Source organism: Suncus etruscus, chromosome 10 (assembly GCF_024139225.1).
Source record: "Suncus etruscus isolate mSunEtr1 chromosome 10, mSunEtr1.pri.cur, whole genome shotgun sequence".
Taxonomy (NCBI): domain Eukaryota; kingdom Metazoa; phylum Chordata; class Mammalia; order Eulipotyphla; family Soricidae; genus Suncus; species Suncus etruscus.
This window is the reverse complement of record NC_064857.1, coordinates 49,676,009-49,698,689: the sequence shown is the minus strand read 5'-3', so window position 1 is coordinate 49,698,689 and position 22,681 is coordinate 49,676,009. Positions and strand designations below refer to the sequence as shown.

Here is a 22,681-nt window from a genome sequence, read left to right as displayed (position 1 = left end):
GAAAGAAAAGAAAGAAGAAAAAGAAAAGGGAAAGAAAAATAAGAGAGAAAAGGGGAAAAGAAAGGAAAAATAAGAAAGAAGGAAAGAAAAGAAGAAAAAGAAAAGGGAAAGAAAAGAAAGAAGAAAAAGAAAAGGGAAAGAAAAAATAAGAGAGAAAAGGGAAAAAGAAAAGAAAAATAAGAAAGGAAAAGGAAAGAAAGGAAAGAAGAAAGAAAAAAGGAAAGAAAGACGTAACTAGGCCGGGCGCCGCAGCCTTCGGGCCGCCCCTGAGGTAGCCAAGGCTGGCTGGGAAGGTGCAGCCTCGGAGCGCCCGCCCGGGACGAGAGGCCTGGCGTGAGGGCCGAGTGCCCCCGGAGGCGCTGGAGGCCCTGAGCGGCGCGGCCCGAGGCGCTGATTGTGTGCTGAGGCGGCTGGGGCGGACGGGAGGCGCCTCCGCGGGTCGGGGTGAAAGGTCAGGCCGGCTGCGTCTCGCCTGAGGGAGCGGCCGAGGCTCCCGCCCCTTCGTCCGAGCGCGGAAGCCTCAGCGCTGACAGACCCGGAGTCGGAAGATTCCCAGGGCTCCCGACTCGGAGCACAAGGAGCCCGAGGCGGCCTTTGCCCGTCGGCTGCAGGACGGGATACCGGACTTTCACCCGGACCAACCCGAAGATCCAGCCCGCGTTCAAAACTGCCACTTGTCACTTCACTGGTGCTTTATGAGTCTCTTCCTTTTCCTCTTTTTGTTCTAGACACTCTGCGCTCAGCTGACTTGGGTGACTGGAAGTCTGCAGGCTGTGAAAGTAAGAATCGAATCTACCCTTTGGCTCCCCGGTGCTGTCTTGGATGTGGCAACCCTGGCCGAAGTGGCCTCAGAGAAGGTTCCAGAGGCCAAAGCATTGCAACAGACTGAATCGGGAATATTTTCTAGCAATTAATAAAAAAAAAAACACCGGGGCCTGAGCGATCTGGCCTGGTTACTGAGAGTGCTCTTGCCTTTGCACACAGCTGCTGGATTTTGATCCCCCGCACCCAGATGGTCTCCCTGCAGTCAGGAGTGAACCCTGAGCTCCTCCGGGTGTGGCTCAAAACCAAGCAAAAATAGCCCCCAATAAGCTGCAACTGCTTCCTTATTTTTGTTCTTTTTCTCCCAGCCTGAAACCGTCTCAGGAGAATATGTTTTGTTAACCCAGAAATGTTTGTACTTCAGGACTTTAACTTGAAAAAAAAAATCTGGTTAAAACTTAAGGTGATTGGCTGGACAGATACTCCTGGGGTAAAGTATTTGCCTTGATTGCTGTTGACTAGATTAGCTCCACAGATTAGTACTAGATTAGTGCCATATATATAGTCCCCTCAACCCTCACAGCCTGCCTAGAGTAATCTCTGAGCACAGCGAGGTGTGGCCCCAAAACAAAAACAAATAGGTGATTAAAATAAAACTTTATTAAGTGCTTATTTAATATTGAGCAGCCGGTTTAAAAAAAAAAAGGGGGTGCTCATACCGGGCAACACTCAGGGCTCTGTGCTCGGAAATCTTTCCTGGCAGACTGGGTGGGGGCCAAGTGGGAAGGGGGCATGGAATTGGGGTCGGACCCCGTGCAGGACAAGTACCTCACCCTATGCTATTGCTCAGTGGGGTACCGGCCCCGTTAAGTAGTTGTTTATTCCTGAATTACTGTTCCTCTAGGTTTACTACTGGAATCACACTCATATTGGGGCGCCGGCGTTCATTCACAAACTATATGATGCCTGTTGAGAAAGTGCTCCCTTCTAAAGCCATAGTTTGATGGAGACTAAAAAGTCCAAGACCTTATGTTAGAGAAGTGAATTGAGTGGGGAGTAAAACTCATCCCCTAGTATTCAAATCTAGGGGAATTAAAATAATGGCCCACTTGAGAGTAAACTAGGGTCTACAGGAAAGCCACACTTTTTAATTTAAAATGTAGTAAAATTTTAATGGATATGGGGCCGGGCGGTGGCGCTAGAGGTAAGGTGCCTGCCTTGCCAGCGATAGCCTAGGATGGACCGCGGTTCTATTCCCCCCCCCACCCCCCCACCCCCGCGTCCCATATGGTCCCCCAAGCCAGGAGCGACTTCTGAGCGAATAGCCAGGAGTAACCCCTGAGCGTCACCGGGTGTGGCCCAAAAACAAAAAAAAAATTAATGGATTAAATTGTGAGGAAAATCTGTAATGTTCACCTTGCATTATGAGCTACAGAAAGACTACTACAGAAAATGATTCAATTGGAAAGAAAAGAAATAACTACTGTACACATTGAAATCTCAAGTTTGGTATTTGCTCCTCTATATTTGCTTTTTTATTTTTTTTCAGCTGATTTTTGTTATGGTTGATTTGGTTTTTGGGTGACATCCAGCAGTGCTCAGGCTTGTTCCTGGAGTTGCTCTGGGGATTGAACCCAAGTTAACAACATACAATTTTCCTCAATTAACTATATTGGTTATCAAGTGAAATAATCCATTTGTGCTCTTGCATAAATCTATGTAGAAATGTGATATCAAGATTAAGATACATTTGCCACCTCTTGTGGTTTGGCTAGATTTTAAGTATAAAGACATGTGACAGAAGGGTCAATTGAATACTAGGAAGTAATTCAACATCAATACCAGGTTGTTCTCTTCTTTTATTCTACTTCAGGGCTTCTTAAACTTTTGTACTTGCCACACGCAGCACTACCAGAAACATCTGGATTCATTGCATAATTGATGTTGAATTAATTTTTGTTATTCCATGTTCAGAAACCTGGGCTCAAGTTTGCCAAGGATAGACCCCAGTGGGGCTGCATGTAAGACAAGCACCCTACCCACTACCCTACCTCTTCAGACCCATTAAGAATAATAGTTATAATATTGGGGGCCGGAGAGATAGTACAATGTGGGGGGCGCTTGCTTGGCTTGGACATGACTGACCTAGGTTCCATTCCCAGTATCCACATGCTCACCCATCTGAATGCAGAGCCAAAGGGTAACCCCTGAGCACATCTGGGTGTGACCCTAAAACAAACCAAAACAAAAAGAACAATCATATTAATGGCATGTTACCTAGTCAGATACCCCTGGCTCCAGCAGGTTGGTGTTAGGAGATTCTTTTTTTTTTTTTTTTTTTTTTTGGTTGTGGGCCACACCCAGCAGCACTCAGGGGTTACTCCTGGCTCAGAGGACCATATGGGATTCCAGGGATCTAACCCAGATTCGTCCTGTGTTGGCTGTGTGCAAGGCAAATGCCCTATCGCTGTGCTATCTCTTCAGCCCCCAGGACCTATATGGTCTCTGAGCACTACCAGGATTGCTATTTATTTTGGTTTTGGGGCTTAGGGACCAATCCTGGTAGTGCTCAGAGACCATATAGAGCCTGGGAATTAAGCCCAGGTTGTCTCAGTCAACTTACCCACTGTACTTGAATTGTTTGGGGGTTATTCTTTTAGTAGTCACTAAATTGCATCTTGTTTTCGCACTATTTTAAGACATGTCTTGTCTTTTTCTTATTAAAGGAATATTGAAATCAAAATGTCTCAAAAAATTAATGGCGGCTCTGTGGTAGAGATGCAAGGAGATGAAATGACACGAATTATTTGGGAACTGATTAAACAAAAACTCATTTTTCCTTATGTGGAATTGGACCTGCACAGGTAAATGAATTACTCTGCAAGTAGCAACTCAAAAGTGATTTTAGGTTACAATAGGTTTTTTAAATATATATTGCTATGTTTTATATATTTTGAGGGGAAAGGAGTTATTAATATATGCAAATGAAGTTTTAGTTTAATTTGAATATATTGCTAACAAAAAAAGACCACTAGATTTCTCAGTATAAGAGTAGAATTCCAATGAGGACAAAGTGATCTTCACTTCTTTCCAAACCTCTATTTTCTATGAAGGTTTTATTTGCGATATATCAGGGACCAAAAGTGTAATAACAGATATTACTTATGGAATGGTAAATAAAAGAACACATTAAATAGCAAAGGAAGTAAAATTAATACTTATTTGTCTTTTCAAACTGTTTTCTAGCATTTTTCTTAACTAGTCAGTGAATCTTTTTCTTTGTCATTTTTCTGCCTTTTTACCTTTTTGTAAGTAGTAACCTAAAACAATTTTGTGTTCTAAAGACTTGAACCTTTGCGCAAACACTTAGAGATGTGAAAGGACTATCAGATTCTCTTCATTTTTATCTGTATTTTTCACATAGTTGTTCATATTCTGTGTATGTGTATTGATTTTTGGGCCACACCCGATGGTATTCAGGGGTTACTCCTGGCAGACTCCGGGGACCATATAGGATGCCAGGGATCAAACCCAGGTCAGTCTTGTGTGAGGCAACTGCAACTGCCCTACTCACTGTGCTATCACTCTGGCCCCTAAAGACTTCCTGTTTATGTGGGTGTGGACAATAAATTGATGTGGTACCATTGGATACCCATTTTATTTATTTTATCTTTCTGTTTTGTTTATGCTCAGAAGTCGCTCCTGGCAGGCTCAGGGGGACCATATGGGATGCCGGTATCCACCGACCTGCGTGCAAGGCAAATGCCTTACCTCTATGCTATCTCTGGCCCCTTATTTATTTTAAACATTTATTTATTTAGGTTTTTGGGCCACAGTGGCTCTAAGGGATGCTAGGAATCGAATCCAAGTCTCTCCTAGGTCGGCCACATGCAAGGCAAACATCCTACCATTGTGCTATTGCTCTAGGCCCCCCCCCCTTTTTTTTTTTTTTTGGTTTTTGGTTTTTGGTTTTTGGGTCACAACTGGCACCACTTAGGGGTTACTCCTGGCTCTGTGCTTAGAAATCACTCCTGGCAGGCACTGGGGACCATATGAAATGCTGGAATTCGAACCACCATTCATCTTGAATTGGCTGCGTGCAAGGCAAGCACCCAACCACTGTGCTATCTCTCTGGCCCCATTTTTATTTTTAATTATGGATTTATTTTGGTGTTTGCTCCACACCTGGCTGTGCTTATGGGTTTGTCCTGCGTCAGTACTCAGGGAATCGCTACAAGTACCAGCTGGGATGCCAGGATCCAATCTAAGTTGATCACATGCAATGCTGTACTTTCTGTACAGTACAATACCCATACTGTACGATCACTCTGGTTTGGTGGACCATTTTTAAATAATCCTAAACCTAAGTTTTTGATACTATCTATATTATATCCATGAGAAAACAAATATCTACAGAGGTCAACCAAATATATAGGAAATCAAGTATTCAAAATGTCATGCAAACAGGATCCAGAAGAAGCATTTTTAAGTCTTCTCCTATTTCAACCCTTCACTGGACAGTAGCAGCTCTGCAGTTCTTGTCACTGTATTGGCTGCAAAGATGTGCTTTGTAAGTGTTTAGCCTAGAAGTAGGAGATTTTAATTATCAATCACTATTCCTAGAAGAGTTGCAAAATAAAGAATAGAAACTTAAACAAGTTTTTAGTTGTGGGGCTGGAGAGATAGCATGAAGGTAAGGAGTTTGCCTTGCATGCAGAAAGATGGTGGTTAGAGTCCTGGCATCCCATATGGTCCCCCAGCCTGCCAGGAGCAATTTCTGAGTGTAGAGCCCAGGAATAGCTCCTGAGCGCTGCCAGGTGTGATCCAAAAACAAAAAAAAAAGTTTTTAGTTGTTTTAAAATTCTATTATTGCATGACCAACTTTTTTTTTTTTGGGGGGGGCACACCTGGTGATGCTCAGGAGTTATTCCCAGCTATGCGTTCAGAAATCACTCCTGGCTTGGGGGACCATATGGGATGCTGGGAGATCAAACTGCAGTCTTTCCTAGGCTAGTGCGCACAAGGCAGACACCTTATGCCTTGAGCCACTGCTCCAGCCCCTGCATAACCGACTTTTTTTTTGAGAGTAGAGCCATTCACATTTTTTTCTTAGGCAAGATAGTTGAGGTTGTTTTTTTTTTTTTTTTTTTTCTTTAAACTCCTGAGAAGCAAAAGGCTCGTTAGTTGGCAGGTACTTATGATGAAACATTATTCCTACAAACATAAAGATTAAAACAAAAAATTAATAGAAAGAGGAATTTTATTGACTAATAAAACCACTTGAACGTTTCAAAATTGGGAATTATGTCTTGTCAATATAAGCTATAGAACAAACTTCAAAATAAGAAAATGGGAGTTTGGTTTTATGCTGAGTAGAGTTAGAGTGACTTAACAATTTAGATATACTTAGTCATTTTTTATATTTATGAGGAAGAAATGGTGGGTGAGCAGTTGAGGAATATGTAATGAGCATATATCACATGTACAGAAAATGGTATTTTTTTCAGTATGATAATAAAGAGAAAGGTGACTAGATCAAAATCACTATGTGGTTTTCAGTGGTCACTATTACCTAGAGAGGGGTTTAGGGTTCTTCCCAATATTGTGATATTTTTTGTTTGTTTGGGGGGGCATGCTCAGAAGTGCTCAGGTTTTATTCCTGTCTCTGCTCAAAACTCATTCCTGGAAGGCTTGGAGGACCACATGGGATGCTGGGGATCAAACCCGGGTTGGTCCCAGATAGGCAACATGCAAGGCAAATGCCCTACTTGCTGTTCTATTGCTTTAGCCCTAACCCTTGATATTCATAAGACTGTCTTGGGCCAGATCTTTTCCAGTTCCATTTTCTCTTTTGAACATGTATCTCTGCCTCTCCTTTTTCTAAGCCCATGTTCTCCAGCAAACGCATATTCCTCTCTTTCCTCTTAAGTTCTGTAATGTCTTTCAATAAAAACTATTTTTCCTTAAAAAGACAACAAAAAAGAATAAGACTGTCCTCATCCAATCCTTGTTTTGCATGCAGCTGACCCGATTTCATCCCCAGCAGCCTATGTGGTTCTTAGAACACCAGTAGTGATCCCTGAGCACTGCCAGTTGTGGCCCAAAACAAAAAAAAAAAAAAAAAAGAAAAATGAAATCTGAAGATCTAATGGTTCTGCAAGTTTAAAAAGCTGAAATTTGGGGTCGGAGAAATAGCATGGAGGTAAGGTGTTTGCCTTACATGCAGAAGGTTGATGGTTCGAATCCCAGCATCCCATATGATCCCCCGAGCCTGCCAGGAGCAATTTTGGAGCATTGAGCCAGGAGGAACCCCTGAGAGCTGCCGGGTGTGACCCAAAAACAACAACAACAACAACAAAAATTAAAAAGCTGAAATTTTTTAAAGCCTTGGAATACAGAATAGTCATATTACTATTTTTTTTTTCCGGTTTTTCTGCACTAAGTATTATAATAGTAATTTCCTAGTTTCCGTAGAAAACCAACATTTCTTTTATATAGTCTGGGTGTTGTAGTATAATATAACCTTGCAGAGGTATGCTGACTGGATTCGGTTACATAACCAGTAAATCAAAGGCTTGTTTCCAGAATAGAGACTTGCCCAAGAATAAGGGAAAGGTTTGCATATGAAGTAACTGGTATAATAAAACATTAGCATTCTTTTTTTTTTTTTTAGCATTAGCATTCTTGACATTAACTAGCACATCATTAATTCCCACTACTTTAATGTCCATTAGATCTTTTTTTTTTTTTCATTAGATTTTCTGACCCCTTTATTTTATGTTATTTTGTGTTTTTTATGTACTTTATTATTTTGGGACTATCTGGTGATTCTCAAAAGCTATCTTCTCCTGGCTTGTTGTTTGGAGATCACTCCTGGAAGTGCTCAGCAGACAGATGTGGTGCCAGGCATTTAAGAGTCACTAACAGTTTTCCCCTCTCAGCTATGACTTAGGAATAGAGAACCGTGATGCCACCAATGACCAGGTTACCAGAGATGCTGCAGAAGCTATAAAGAAGTACAATGTGGGCATCAAGTGTGCCACCATCACCCCTGATGAGAAGAGGGTTGAAGAGTTCAAGTTGAAGCAAATGTGGAAATCACCAAATGGCACAATCCGAAATATTCTGGGTGGCACTGTCTTCAGGGAAGCTATCATCTGTAAAAACATCCCCCGACTTGTGAGTGGGTGGGTAAAACCCATCATCATAGGCCGTCATGCTTATGGCGATCAAGTAAGTCTTATTGCTAGAGTTGGACTTGCCATCCTCTTTTTTTGTGACCTTTGTCTAGCATTCAGATTCAGGTGTTTTATTTTTATCTCTGGTGCCTACTATTAAGCAAAGCACAAAATTGTGAAATGCGAATGTGTTCCTGTATATTTACATGTATTTCAATGGCAGTAAAGTAGAGATAAACATAAATATGTATTTGCTTACTAAGGACCTTGTTCAGGCATGTTATTTTTTCTTTCATCATTACTAGGTATAAGTATTTGTAGGTACTAGGCCCCTACAAAAGTGTCATGTGAAAGGGTGGACATGCTGTTGCCTCATCCCAAGTATCATTTTTTGCAGAAAACAGTGTTTCCTAGGTCTAACTGTACAATAGGAGATACTTGTTTTGTTTTACTTTTTAAAACAATTTGTTTCTTCATTTAATTCCGTTGCATTAGTCCTACTCTACACCAACTGAATCTAAATTCCGTGGGACTTTCGAAGCTCTCCAGGATGTCATAGTGTATGGACAGTGTTGAAAAATCACCAAAGAGTATATAACAAAAAATCACTTCATGCAAAAATGGAAAAACTGTCTTAGTAGTTGAAAGTAGTTACTTTAAAACAATACTGTCTATTTGGCATTTAAAGAAGAGAGAGAGAATAGTTTCTATGCAAGTGGCCATATTGCCAATTAAAGAGTAAAAACTGCCAACTAAATAAAATCAAAATTCTGTTCTGAAAGCAAGGGTTTTATATTTTTATCAAAAGCAGTTTATGTTTTGATTGACCTTAAAACAACAATTGCTAATGCTAAATCCAGTGGCTTGGATGTTGCAAGCTATAAAAATAGTTGAATCAGGACATAGTGCTCCCACAGGGTAGCCAGATGTATCCATGACTTATTCTGTCTGCCATATGGCTCAGTCTCTTTCTTCATCCTGACGAGTCCATTCATTATGCCTTCCAGAGTCCCACAATAGGGAATGGGGATATCAGTGTTCTAAACTTGCTCATCCTGGGAATGCCACGACCAAATTCTTAGGAATTATGTGGCACCTCCACATTTTTTAAACTTTGGCCTTAGTTATCTGGAGAAGTGGCAGGCTCGGGGGACCAAATGAGATGCTGGGATTTCAACCATCATCCTTCTGCATGCACGGCAAACACCCTACCTCAATGCTATCTCTCTGGACCCTCTATTATTTTTTGCTTCTTAGGAATGTATGCCATTGTTAGGTTGTAAAAGTCTTGGGGGAGGAGTGGGAATACTTTATTGTCTTTTCCATATCAATGCTAAGGAAACTACCTTACTTGTATAGTAAAATACCCAACAGATGTTTGTTTTAATCATTTTTGGATCACACCCAGTGGTCCCAGGGCTGGCTTTTGGCTTTGCACTCAGAAGTGATTTTTGGGGATCAAATCTGGGTTAGCCATGTGCAAGGCAAGCAGCACCCACCCACTTTTCTATCTCTTCAGCCCCCTCACTATATTTAATTTTTAATGCTATATATTATAGACTCATTTTAGGAACTTCTGGATCTCTTTGCCACCATTTCTAAAATTAGAAAGTGGAGCTATACTGCCCTGTTTGTCTAAGTCTTCCAGCTCTCTATTCTTTTTTTTTTTTTTTGGTTTTTGGGCCACACCCAGTGACGCTCAGGGGTTACTCCTGGCTATGCGCTCAGAAGTCGCTCCTGGCTTGGGGGACCATATGGGACGCCGGGGGATCGAACCACGGTCCGTCCTAGGCTAGCGTAGGCAAGGCAGGCACCTTACCTCTAGCGCCACCGCCCGGCCCCCAGCTCTCTATTCTTAGTTTGTTATTTTTTAATCTTCCTTGTAATTTTTGATAGGCTCATTTTTCTCTTTATATCTTTATACTCTGCCCTCTCTCCTTCACAGTACAGAGCAACTGATTTTGTTGTTCCTGGACCTGGGAAAGTAGAAATAACTTATACACCAAGTGATGGATCACCAGCAAAGACATATCTGGTACATAATTTTGAAGGTATGTATAAATTCATCATGAGATTTTTTCTTTCTTTTTTTTAACAGATCATTTAGACACCATTATGACTAGTAATTTTAGGTTAATGTGTGACTGCCTCAAAATACAACCTGAATCAACAATACTTGTACAGGACCTAGAATGTAACAATAAAATAATTACTTTGGAGGGTTTGGAAGATAGTACAAGGGTTTAATACCTGCCTGAATATAGCACAACCCTAGCTTGATTTCATGGGGTTTTTCCAAGTTTCCTGTCATGGAATCCTGTCCTTTGCCCTGGTAGGATTTGCTTTAAAAATGTTTGTGTTAGGGGCCCTAGCAATACTACAGCTGTAGGGCCTTGTACCCTGCCAACACAGGACAGACTGCAATTCGATTCCCAGCATTGCATATGGCACCCCGAGCCTGCCAGGAGCGATTCCTGAGCGCAGAGCCAGGAGTAACCCCTGAGCGCTGCTAAGTGTGACCCAAAAAAAAAAAAAAAAACCCGAAAAGAAAAGATTTGTGTTACATATTTGTGGAAATTTCCTTTTAACTCTCCTGAGTGTTTATTCTGTGAAGTGGAATGTTTTCCTTTGTTCTTTCATTCTCACTATGCCACTACTTCAAAGGTCCATCCATTATGGAAAATCCCACCCAAAAGTTGTTGAAAGAACCAAGGGCGATCTATCTCTACTGCCTCTCTATTGCCACAATAGCTTTTGTTTTCTTTGCTGCTTGTAAATTTTTATCATTCTATTGGAATCTAGTTCTGCCGGTTTTACCTTCCTTTACATAGTCTAAGCCCTACATAGTGGCATGGACTCAAAGTTTTATCTTTTAGTAATAATACTTAGGTGGCAAAATTCTTTTCCCAATAACTAAAATTTCTGTCCTCCAGGAAATTCTAAGAATCTTTATTCTATATTTAAAATACACATTTTTCCCAAAGGCTGAGTATTGAATAAACACTTAGAATTAAGAATACAGGTTTGAAATTTTAGAATTATACAAGAAGTTTGAAAATTAGTCTAGGGACAGAGAGAAAGAACAGGGTTAAGGTATTTGCCTGCTATGTGGCTGAGTCAAGTTCAGCCACAAAAATTAAAAATAAAAATTATTTACATGAGTATTTCTGGTTCACATCAGTAATTCTTTTTAGGGGGCCCACACCCAGTCATGCCCAGGGCTTACTTCTGGATCTGTGCTCAGAGATCATTCTTGTCAGGCTTAGAGGACCATATGGGTTGCCAGGGAACAAATCTGGGTCAGTTGCCTATAAGGCAAGCTGAACTGTAACTCTGGACCCTGTACTATCATTATGCTTGTAATGTTTAGATTCATAAAGGCCTTGTTTTTTATTTATAGTTTTTTTTGGGGGGGTTGTGGGGTGCATTTCATATGGTATTCAGGGTGGGACTGGAGTGTAGCACAGCAGTAGTGTGTTTTCCTTGCACACAGACGACCCGGGATGGACCCAGGTTCAATCCCCAGCATCCCATATGGTCTCCCAAGCCAGGAGCAATTTCTGAGCGCATAGCCAGGAGTAACCTCTGAGCATCACCGGGTGTGACTCATAAACCAAAATAATAATAATATAATAATAATAATAACAACAAAATAAATAAAATTCTTCATTTAAAAAAATGGTTTTCAGGGTTTACTAATACTCTGTTCAGGGACCACTTCTGGCAGAACTGGGTGGTGTAAGGGATGGAACCCGGGTAGACTGTGTGCAAAACAAATACTCTACCTGCTGTGTGCTATCTATTATTCTGGCTTCAAGGCCATAGTTTTCTGGGGGGTTTTGTCCTTTCAAAATAAGTTATAATGTCTAGATTAATTTCTTGGTATTTCGTTTATCAAGAACATGTTATTTTGTGGAATTTTCAGACATAGATGTTAGGATTTAGGTCTTTTAATGAGTAGTGAGTGGTTATGGACTTGGTTCACCTCTACCCCACTTACCTTTCTCCCTCTTTTTTCCTCCTTTTTTCTTTCATGGCCATCCTCTCAGCTGGTGGTGGTGTTGCAATGGGGATGTACAACCAAGACAAGTCCATTGAAGAGTTTGCTCAAAGTTCTTTCCAGATGGCTCTATCAAAGAGTTGGCCTTTGTATCTGAGCACCAAGAACACTATTCTGAAGAAATATGATGGACGTTTTAAAGACATCTTTCAGGAGATTTATGACAAGTAACTATAGTTCTTTTACCTGACATTTTACAATCTAGAATTTGTGTCCTTGTTTTGCTTTGTTTGTTTTGGGACCACATCTGCTGATGCTTGGACCTGGCTCTGTACTCTGGAATAACTCCTGGGGGACTTGAATCTCAATCTTAAGGGCTTCCAGGGATTGAACCAAGGTCAGCCCCAGGCAAGGCATCACTTACCTATTGTACTATCATTACAGCCTGTGTCCATAATTATCTCTTTAATTGTGGGGACAAATGAGGGAAAACCACCGATACCCCTTAACAATGAGAACAAAACTGAAATTTAACTGGAGTGAAACAAAATTGGTCAAAAATTTCTTTTAGAAGGTAAATCTAGTTTCAATTCAAGATTTTACTCTTGTTTTGGGGGGCCAAATTGTTTTGAGAAAGTAGCATGTTAGTGACAGAAGGGTTTGACTTTTCAGGGCTGAGTGATAGAACAGTGGGTAGGGCGTTTGCCTTGCACACCACTGATCCAGGTTCAATCCCCAGCAATCAATATGGTCTCCTGAGCCTGCCAGGAGTGATTTTTGAGTGCAGAACCAGGAGTAAATAAAGCCTGAATGACAGTGCCAGGTGTGGCCCAAAAGATAAAAAGGAAAATAAAGGAATTAACTTTTCTGAGTTGGGCCTATTTCCTTCCTTCCTTCCTTCCTTCCTTCCTTCCTTCCTTCCTTCCTTCCTTCCTTCCTTCCTTCCTTCCTTCCTTCCTTCCTTCCTTCCTTCCTTCCTTCCTCCCTTCCTCCCTCCCTCCCTCCCTCCCTCCCTTCCTCCCTCCCTCCCTACCTCCCTTCCTCCCTCCCGTCCTTCTTCCCTCCCTCCTTTCCTCCTCCCTCCCTCCCTTCCTCCCTCCCCCCTTCCCTCCCTCCCTCCCTCCCTCCCTTCCTTCTTCCTTCCTTCCTTCCTTCCTTCCTTCCTTCCTTCCTTCCTTCCTTCCTTCCTTCCTTCCTTCCTTCCTTCCTTCCATCCTTCCTTCCTTCCTTCTATCACCCCCCCCTCTCTTTTTCTTTTATTTTGTGGGGGATTTGGCCCACACCTGGATGCACTGTTAGAAATCGCTCCTGGCAGGCTCTGGGGACCATTAGGGATGCTGGGAATCGAACCCAGGTCTGCCACGTGCAAGGCAAATGCCTGACCACTATGCTATCACTCTAACCCCTATTTCCATTCTTTCTGAAGCCTATACTTTTCTAAAGCCTATATGCTTCAGTATAGTCACTTGACTCTTCCTGCATAGCATCTTTAGATTCAATATCATGTAAACATGTATTAAATTTTAAGATGTTATAATGCTTTTTCAGGTGCAAGTAAATATTGAGGCCAGAACATAGGTTTTAGATTTCTTGTGAGACTTTTAGTTCCTCTTCCTGTCCTTCATCTATCTCAAACCTAGAAGCCAGACAGATTTCCTGAATGGCCTTCTCCATTATATGTTATATGGGGGTTGTGGGCAACCAAACCCAAGGCCTTCCACACACAAGGTTAGTGCTCTACTTACTGAGCAACATCTCTAGCCTCTTATTAACAGACTTAAAGGAAGCTGAGTATCAAGACCCTTGTCAGTTGTGTATTAAAAACTAAAATTCTGGGGCCGGAGAGAGCATGGAGGTAAGGCATTTGCCTTTCATGCAGAAGGACGGTGGTTCGAATCCCAGCATCCCATATGGTCCCCCAAGCCTGCCAGGAGCGATTTCTGAGCGTGGAGCCAGGGGTGACTCCTGAGCACTGCCGGGTATGACCCAAAAACCAAAAATAAAAACAAAAAAAACTAAAATTCTCAGGCCAGAGCGTAGCACAGGAAGTAGGGCATTTGCCTTGCACGCTGCTGACCTGAATTCCATCCCCAGCATCCCATTTGGTCCCTCAGGCCTAGCAGAAATAATTTCTGTGCACAGAACAGGAGTAACCCTGGAGCACTATAAATGAAGCTGGTATTTCCTATCCCAAGATGTAGAAGTCACTGGTGAGGTCACCAGGTGTGACCCAAGAACCAAATAAATAAATAAATAAATAAATAAATAAATAAATAAATAAATAAATAAATAAATAAAAACTAATTTTCACATTTCTGTGAAGTGGGCAAAAGTTTCCTTTCAGATGGGGAAATTAAAGTTTTATAGCTGGAAAATTATGGAGCCAAGGGACTTGAGCCTTAGCTTTTGGGTTCCCAAGTTTGTATGGTTGCTATTCAAAAATGCTCGTCCCAGCCCACCACACTCACTCCCTTTGAAGAAGCAGACGATAACTGCTCTTGTCCTTTTCTCTCATTTCATAGGCAGTATAAATCCCAGTTTGAAGCCAAAAACATTTGGTATGAACATAGACTCATCGATGACATGGTGGCTCAAGCTATGAAGTCAGAGGGAGGCTTCATCTGGGCCTGTAAGAACTACGATGGTGACGTGCAATCGGACTCTGTAGCCCAAGGTAAGGAGCAGAGGAGCGATGGAATGTGGCCATTGGCACATAGGCCAACCTCAACTTTATGTTGGTGCCACCAGACTCTGGTCCATCTTCTCAGCTCACAGGTAAAAAAAGCAAGACCAGCAGCTTTTGTCAGGGGTCTGCAGAGAACAATGCAGTGGGTTGAGATGCCAGCTTCTGCCTTACATACTGATACAAGTACTCTCACCCATTCCCTGATTTGACATTTTAGTCTCCCAAAGAATTCAGCTGCCTGAGTAATTTCTTTGTCTCAATTCTATTTTCCCTTCTGTGAGAATGTGAAAACTGGGACCATTTGGATAGAGAAGAGTAAAATGTCTCTACATGTCTCCAGGGGCCTGTTCACCGGGCACAAATTAATTATGGCTCAACTGCCAGCCTTGATTCTTATCTTTGTGCTATATAGGACATATGTGTAGCCTTAAACACAAAGAAATTGTGTTTAAGAACTTCCTAGCCTTAAACACAAAGGAATTGTGTTTAAGAACTTCCAAGAACCGTGGACTTCATGCCAGAGGTGAAGACCAGATAAACACAAGCTCCCTGGTTTTCTCACCACCCAGTTGCCCCTTCACCTTAGTTACCTGGGATTATCTTTGTAAGCTTGAATATCTCCTAATAAATATTTTCCTTAAATATTTTCCTTGTGCATTTTCAGCAAGAAGACCTAGTTTTTTATTTCTCTTTTGGAAAGTTAAGCATTTCTCCCCAGTCTGAAAATCAATTAGTTAAAGATGACTTTGATGTCAAATAAATGAGTTACACAATTCTGTTTACCCTCCTCTGTCTCTAAATCCTCTCATTTGTCTGTGCAGAACACAGTAGAAGTGTTGTGACTTTTTATGTCTCTGGATAATAAAAACTGTTCCTAGTAATTAGAGATTTTGGAAAGGTATCCTATTCTATTGCTTCTAACAGTCCTCATGCAATAAGAAAGTAACTGGCGTGATAATTCCAATATGATTGTGAAATTATGGAAGTTTCAAACTCCTATTAAGTATGGGTTTGGAAATACTATATCCAATATTCTTCTACAATGTTTGAAACCAAGGCTCTGTGTCTGGACAGAGCCATTAGATATACGTGATTTCCAGGTAGCCAAACAGAAGAAAAGAGGGGCCAGAGAGATAGATAGTACCGTGGTTAAAATTCTTTCCTTGCATCTATCGACCTAAATTAAACCTTGGTACCCCATTTAGGCCCCTGAACACTCCAAGAGTGATCTGTGAGTGCAGAACCAGGAGTAAGCCCTGAGCACCACTAGTTGTTGCCTAAAACAACAAAAAAGAAAATGCAGCAAAACCATCCTATGTTCATTCCATTCTAGGATCATGACCTACTTTGTACTCATTCCAAACTCTTTATGCCCTTTGTCTCATAATACTAATAAGTAACAAACTAACCATGAAACCGTGGCCCTGAAATTCTTCAATCAGCAAATATTTGAAAGACTTAATGTTCCCAGACCAACATAATGCTATGATAGAAACAATTCCACAAATTTTTAGCTATACTCAAGGCTGATGAAGATTATTTTCTTTCTCTCCAAGTAAAAACAAAAGTAAAAACCAAAAAATACATTTGGTTTTTATAATTGTTATAATTTATAACTTGTAAATATATAAATGTTTATATGTTTATAATAATAGTAGCCTATTGTAAATTGGCATGTGCTCATATGTGCTACTTGGAGATAGCCAAAATGAAAAATAATATTCTTTCAAGTATAGAAGAGTGAAAGAAGAAAAGCCTATTTATATGGACTTAAAATTTTTGTAGAGACATGGTGCTTAAATAAAGATTTTATATATTAAAAAAGAAAAAAAAAATTTGTAGAGTGTCTTCTGAGTAGGAAATCAAAGACTAAAATTGCTGGAGCTATCAATGAGGTCAAGAAAGGAACATGTGAGATTATCTGGTAATCATCCTGTGTTTATCTAGCCTTTTCTTTTCTGTCCCAGGATCAGCTTGTTAATAGGAAACAATTGTCGATAATCCTTATTTTCCCACAATAGGAGGGCATCTGCATATAGTATATTGAGCTCTTTCTTTGTGGCAGATACTATCCTGAGAAATATGCATATACAGATGCTTTTCCTCTGTAATTAGGAACATATGTATGTATGTATGTATGTATGTATCTATATGTATGTGTTCGTTAAATTCTCACTAAACGGAGGAAATGGGTGCTTTTATCCATCCCGTTTCATAGATTTGAACTCTGAGCCATAATAGTTAGAAAGTGTATGCAGCCAGTGAAACCTCAGCCCTCCCTCATGGACTCAGTGCCTCTGAAATAGATGAATGAGGAAAAACCACATCCTTTCTACATTCTTTGACTGGTCTGAGCAGGGATGCTTATTTCTGGAAGGCAAGCACATGCTCGTGTCTATTGTGCATGCGTACCAAGAACTTTAGATTAAGTTCAATTTGCTCTTCTCTCTGAAAGATCGAGTGCTCTGCTTGCAGCTGAATGTCCTACATTGCCACTTGTAGGTTACGGCTCTCTTGGTATGATGACCAGCGTGCTTATTTGCCCAGATGGCAAGACGGTAGAAGCAGAAGCTGCCCATGGCACTGTAACACGTCACTACCGCATGTACCAGAAAGGACAGGAGACGTCCACCAATCCCATTGGTAAGATACTGTTTACTAGATTGACTTCCAACTGGAGAGTTGAGCTCCCCAAGATACTAGATATGTCCCAATGATCTGTGGATAAAAATCACTGCAAAACAGTAGACTTGTTCTACCAGTAAGAGCTGCTTTCATATGTTTCTCAACATATATAATAAAGACTTTTCCATGATTCTAAACTTCTTCTATCCAGGTTTCAAAAGCAGTACTTTAGTCCATTTATTTTTTTTAATAATGTAGTGAGTTCTTTTTTTTTCTTTTTTTTCTTTTTTGGTTTTTGGATCACACCCAGAGGCACTCAGGGTTTTCTCCTGACTCTATGCTCAGAAATCGCTCCTGGAAGGCCCTGGGGACCGTATGGAATGTCTGGAATTGAACCAGGGTCCATCCTGGATTGCCGGCATGCAAGGCTGTAACACTATGCTATTGCTTCAGTCGCTGAGTTCTTATTTTTGTTTTGCCTTTTTTTCTCATTAGTTTACTCATTTATATATATATATATATATATATATATATATATATATATATTTTTTTTTTTTTTTTTAATATAGAACGCTTCACGAATTTACATATCATCCATGCACAGGGGCCATGCTAATCTTCTCTGTATTGTTCCAATTTTAGTATATGTGCTGCCGAAGCAAGCACACCTATATATTTTTGTTTTGTTTTGTTTTTAGTTTTTTTTGGGTCACACCCGGCGGTGCTCAGGGTTACTTTTGGCTGTCTGCTCAGAAATAGCTCCTGGCAGGCACGGGGGACCATATGGGACACTGGGATTCGAACCAACCACCTTTGGTCCTGGATCGGCTTCTTGCAAGGCAAACGCAGCTGTGCTATCTCTCCGGGCCCACCTATATATTTTTAATGGTACATTTTTCACACCTCTTCCAAAATACTTCCTATCGTACTACAGCCACCACCAAAGTACCAGTATCCTTCCATCACATTCCTTTGGACAGGAGCCTTCTCTTTGATCTCCCTTTAGTCCCGATTCTATCTGCAGTTTTGTGATCTGGCTAGAATGGTTTCTTTCTTAGAAAGGCCAGCACCCCAAATAGAACAGCCTATGAAGGAAGAGAAGAAACTGATACTGGTGAAAGAAGAGCTTGTCATTTTCCAAACTAAATTAGTAAATGCCCTCAAGTACTGCTACCATCCCCTGAAAATGTGCTTTCTTTTTTTTTTTTTGGTTTTTAGGGCCACACTAGTTTGATGCTCAGGGGTTATTCCTGGCTACATGCTCAGAAATTGCCCCTGACTTGGGGGGACCATATGGGATGCCAGGGGATTGAACCGTGATCCTTTCCTTGGCTAGGCTTGCAAGGCAGACACCTTACCTCTAGCACCACCTCACCGGCCCCAAAATGTGCTTTCTTAAAGTTCTAAAATAACAAACATCACTCTCACCAACACAGTTCAGATTTTAAACTACAGCCTAAACTAAATAAACTTATATTTTTATAAACCCAAAACTTTTTGTTTTTGGGCCACACCCCGGTGACACTTAGGGGTTACTCCTGGCTATGCGCTCAGAAATAGCTCCTGGCTTGTGGGACCATATGGGACATCGGGGATCAAACCCAGGTCCGGTCTAGGCAGCCACATGCCAAGCAAATGCCCTACCACTTTGCTATTGCTCTGGCCCCTATAAACCCAAACCTTTGGGAATCCTAACTATTGTAGTTATGCTTTTTCTTATTTTTCCTTTTTAGCTTCCATTTTTGCCTGGACAAGAGGATTAGCACACAGAGCTAAGCTTGATAACAATAAAGAACTCAGCTTCTTTGCAAAGGCTTTGGAAGACGTCTGTATTGAGACTATTGAGGCAGGCTTCATGACCAAAGACTTGGCTGCTTGCATTAAAGGTTTACCAAAGTAAGTATAAAATGCCTCAAGCTCTGGCACTCATTAAAAATATCAATGCTGGGGCTGGGAAGGTGGCGCTAGAGGTAAGGTGTCTGCCTTGCATCCCCCGGCGTCCCATATGGTCCCCCAAGCCAGGGGCGATTTCTGAGCGCATAGCCAGGAGTAACCCCTGAGCGTCAAACGGGTGTGGCCCAAAAACAAAAAAACAAAACAAAAAAAAAAATCAATGCTTTGGAAATACACAAATGGTAATTCATTACTTAGCTCCAGGGTCAGAAGATTCTATGAAGTAAACATTTCAAAGTGGTAAACCATTGTTTTTTTCAAAACTACAATTATTGAACTTTACCTCTGTGGCAAAAAAGCAGGCAAAGATGATATAGAAGCCAATGAGTGGCTCCGTTCTGGTCCAACTTGAATAAAACCAGTTGCTGCCTGAATCTGGGCCATGGGTCAACCTGCTATCTACCAACCTCTAATTGACGATCTTAGCTGATAATCTTTTATTTAACTTACTGAGAAATATAAGCAGAGCAGAAGGAACTACTGGGGCTACTTTTGCCAACCCTTTTATTTTCTTCAACCTGTAAGATAAAGAAAGTAAGCAGTTGCACAAGTATCAGGTGCTTTGTTTCTCATAATCTCTTTCATGAATATCTGTAATCAGCTATCACATATTTCAGAGCTCATGTATTATCCAGGATTTCCTGAAAATATAGTGCCTGTGTCCCAGCAGGATTTAGCTGCTCAACAGAGACTATTAATTCAAAGTTTACTCTGATTTAACTCTAGAACAGGGGCCGGCGAGGTGGCGCTAGCCAGCGGTTCGATCCTCTGGCGTCCCATATGGTCCCCTCAAGCCAGGGGCAATTTCTGAGCGCTTAGCCAGGAGTAACCCCTGGGCATCTAATGGGTGTGGCCCCCCAAAAACAAAAAGACTCTAGAACTGCTACCAAAACTTAACACTGATCCTATGCCTGACTGTCTTCCAAGATCTTATGGTAGGGGCTGAATGATAACACAATGGGTAGGGTGTTTGCTTTGCACTTGGCCGACCTGAGTTCAATCCCATATAATAGTTCCCTGAGCCTGCCAGGTAAGTTTTCTGCAGTAATGATAATATAGACTTATTATTTAATATAAATTAGATAATGTTAATTACAATTAGTATTATTCTATAATGTTGTATAATATGTTGTATATAATATAGACAATATATAGATAATATAGTCTGCCTTTAATTTTCAGCAAGGATGCAATGAATTGTTCTTATCGGTACCATTATAGCCTATTTGATTAAATATCAATAAGGTTAGGCCTTTGTCTTTTGCTTTTTTCTTCAGAAAGATGCTGTTAGAGATAAGAGCCTGATGACATTTTTAAGGGCAATTCATGGAAATGCATGTAGAATTTTAAATGGGTTCAATTTTTATAAGAATGAGGAATAAGTGGGATGGTAGGCCATAGGTAGTACAGGTGAGTGTTGCATGCAGCTGACCCTTGTTTGGTCCCTGACACCAGAAAACTTCCCCTGATTGTAGAATCAGGAGTAAGCCCTGGGTACAACTACTGTAGATTTGGCTCAATAAAACCTGCCCCCTAAAAGTGGAAAATTTTCAGTCTCCTGAACTTTAGTCAGAATTAATGTTCTGAATGATGATAGTCTCATCATCCCAATAGGGCTGGGGAGATAGCTTAAAGGACTGGGGTGTACACTTGTATGCCAGAACCCTATGCTTGATCTCTGGCACCACATGGTCCTCCAATGCCATAGAACTGGAACACACACTTTGCATGCCAGAGATCCAGGTTTAATACTACTAAATACTGCAAAGAATGACCCCAAAGTATCAAGCCAGTAGTTTCCCCAGACCAGACCTGGGTATGGCCCCAAAATGAAATAAAACTCAGAGGCTACTTTGAATGTGCATGGCCAAGTCTTCACCACAGGCAACCAATAGCTTGCATCAGTCCCTGAACCCTGAGTATAGTCATGGACCTAAATTTGTAATTTGTCGATATTGCTCAGTTTCCTTATAGAAATAGAATGCACTTTAACATTTCTAGGAATTACACTTAACTTTCTGCTGGATCAGAGAAACTAATGTCCTTTTGTTTCCTTCCCTGTTTAGTGTGCAGCGCTCAGACTATTTGAATACATTTGAGTTCATGGACAAACTTGGAGAGAACTTGAAGATAAAACTGGCTCAGGCTAAACTTTAAGGTCATTCTTCAATTAGGAGGACTTGAGTATTTTGATAACTAGTGTTTACTTTTTTTCTTATATAACACTCAACAGTAAAGGAAAAATCAATTTTGTAATTTTTTTAGAAGCCAGAGTTTATCTTTTCTGTATGTTTACAGTCTTTCTTATGCAGACTGTCATGTGGCAGGGGACTTAAAATTTTCTTTTCTAATTTTCTACTAAAACTTTAGGAATTACTTTAGTGTGCATTAAAACTCACTGTCACTTGTTCTCATGTTCTGCTATACTTGGCCAAAATGAAGAGCGCTTGAAAGAGTCTAACTAGCCACAATATTATTCTTGAACACATGTAAAGTGGAAAGTTATTCCCTTTCCCACTTTTGATGGCCTGAAGCACTGGTGATTGGAGCATAACAAGAATCACCTCATGTGAAGTAGAACTGTACATTCAACTTGCTCATGATTTGGAATGAAGAACATGTGTATCACATAGTAATCACATTTGAAAGAGCTGCTGTGGAATGTTTCAAAAGTGCTAAATGTTTCTGAGGCGACTGGATAGTTTGAAATCAATAAAACTACCTGAGGGGTTGTTTTTTGTATTTGTTCCTCCTTTGCCACCTGTGTATTATGCTACTTACTCTAAATAGCGTATTGTATCCCAGTGCAATAACATAAACTGCACCTTTCTTTGGACTTCTATTGACCTGTTTTATTTCTTTTATATAAATGTGATTTGTTTTCAGAAGTTGATTTGAAACACTAGTCCTATTCTCCATGTAAACTGTTAATTTTAATTAAAACTTCCTGCTGTTTATGACTGGTTTTCCAAGTTTTTCTTTATTGTTTCCAGGTAATATGAGAGGTACTAACCATAGGAATTTGATTTTTAAAATGCTGCTTTCAAGGAGTTTACTGTAGAACAAGTGAATAGTAAAAGAATGGGAAAAAAAATGTAAGGGGCCAGAAAGATAGCATGAAGGTAAGGCATTTGCCTTTCATGCAGAAGGATAGTGGTTCGAATCCTGGCATCAGCGGTGATTTCTGAGCATAAAGCCAGGAGTAACCCCTGAGCGCTGCCAGGTGTGACCCAAAAACAAAAACAAAAGAAAGAAAAGGGTCAACTAGAAAATGGTAATGAATTAAATATATCTGTTACTAAGGAGTTTTAATATGAAACTGAGAAAGGCTTAAGGGAAGAACATGATCATATTTTTATTTTATAAAATGGCCATTTGAGCAGCTTTTATAATGAATACTAAGAGAGGGAGCTGTGTGGTAGGTACAGTTGAAGAGGAAAGACTAATATTTACTTTGCTGGGAATTCATCTGAAATG

The 22,681-nt window shown here is 40.7% G+C and overlaps 1 protein-coding gene and 1 non-coding gene across 2 annotated transcripts; one reads left to right on the top strand and one right to left on the bottom strand.

Moving 5' to 3' along the window:
* Positions 1–726: 726 nt before the first annotated feature.
* IDH1 (isocitrate dehydrogenase (NADP(+)) 1) lies at positions 727–22,164 on the top strand. The gene is made up of 9 exons (XM_049782576.1): positions 727–779; positions 3,489–3,626; positions 7,704–7,995; positions 9,886–9,991; positions 11,990–12,167; positions 14,463–14,614; positions 17,129–17,269; positions 18,985–19,147; positions 21,271–22,164. Exons 2-9 carry the CDS (start codon positions 3,505–3,507, stop codon positions 21,359–21,361), a joined length of 1,245 nt encoding a protein of 414 aa, XP_049638533.1. The 5' UTR covers positions 727–779; positions 3,489–3,504; the 3' UTR covers positions 21,362–22,164.
* LOC126021594 (U6 spliceosomal RNA) lies at positions 17,811–17,917 on the bottom strand. Its single transcript, XR_007500097.1, has one exon. It is a non-coding gene; the product is annotated as a U6 spliceosomal RNA (small nuclear RNA).
* Positions 22,165–22,681: the final 517 nt, after the last annotated feature.

Excerpts from the sequence above, each read along its gene's own strand:
- IDH1 (XM_049782576.1), top strand. The coding sequence starts at position 3,505 with ATGTCTCAAAAAATTAATGGCGGCTCTGTGGTAGAGATGCAAGGAGAT. Across the intron at positions 3,627-7,703 it reads GTGGAATTGGACCTGCACAG|CTATGACTTAGGAATAGAGA; the intron begins GTAAATGAATTA and ends TTCCCCTCTCAG. Across the intron at positions 14,615-17,128 it reads ATCGGACTCTGTAGCCCAAG|GTTACGGCTCTCTTGGTATG; the intron begins GTAAGGAGCAGA and ends TGCCACTTGTAG.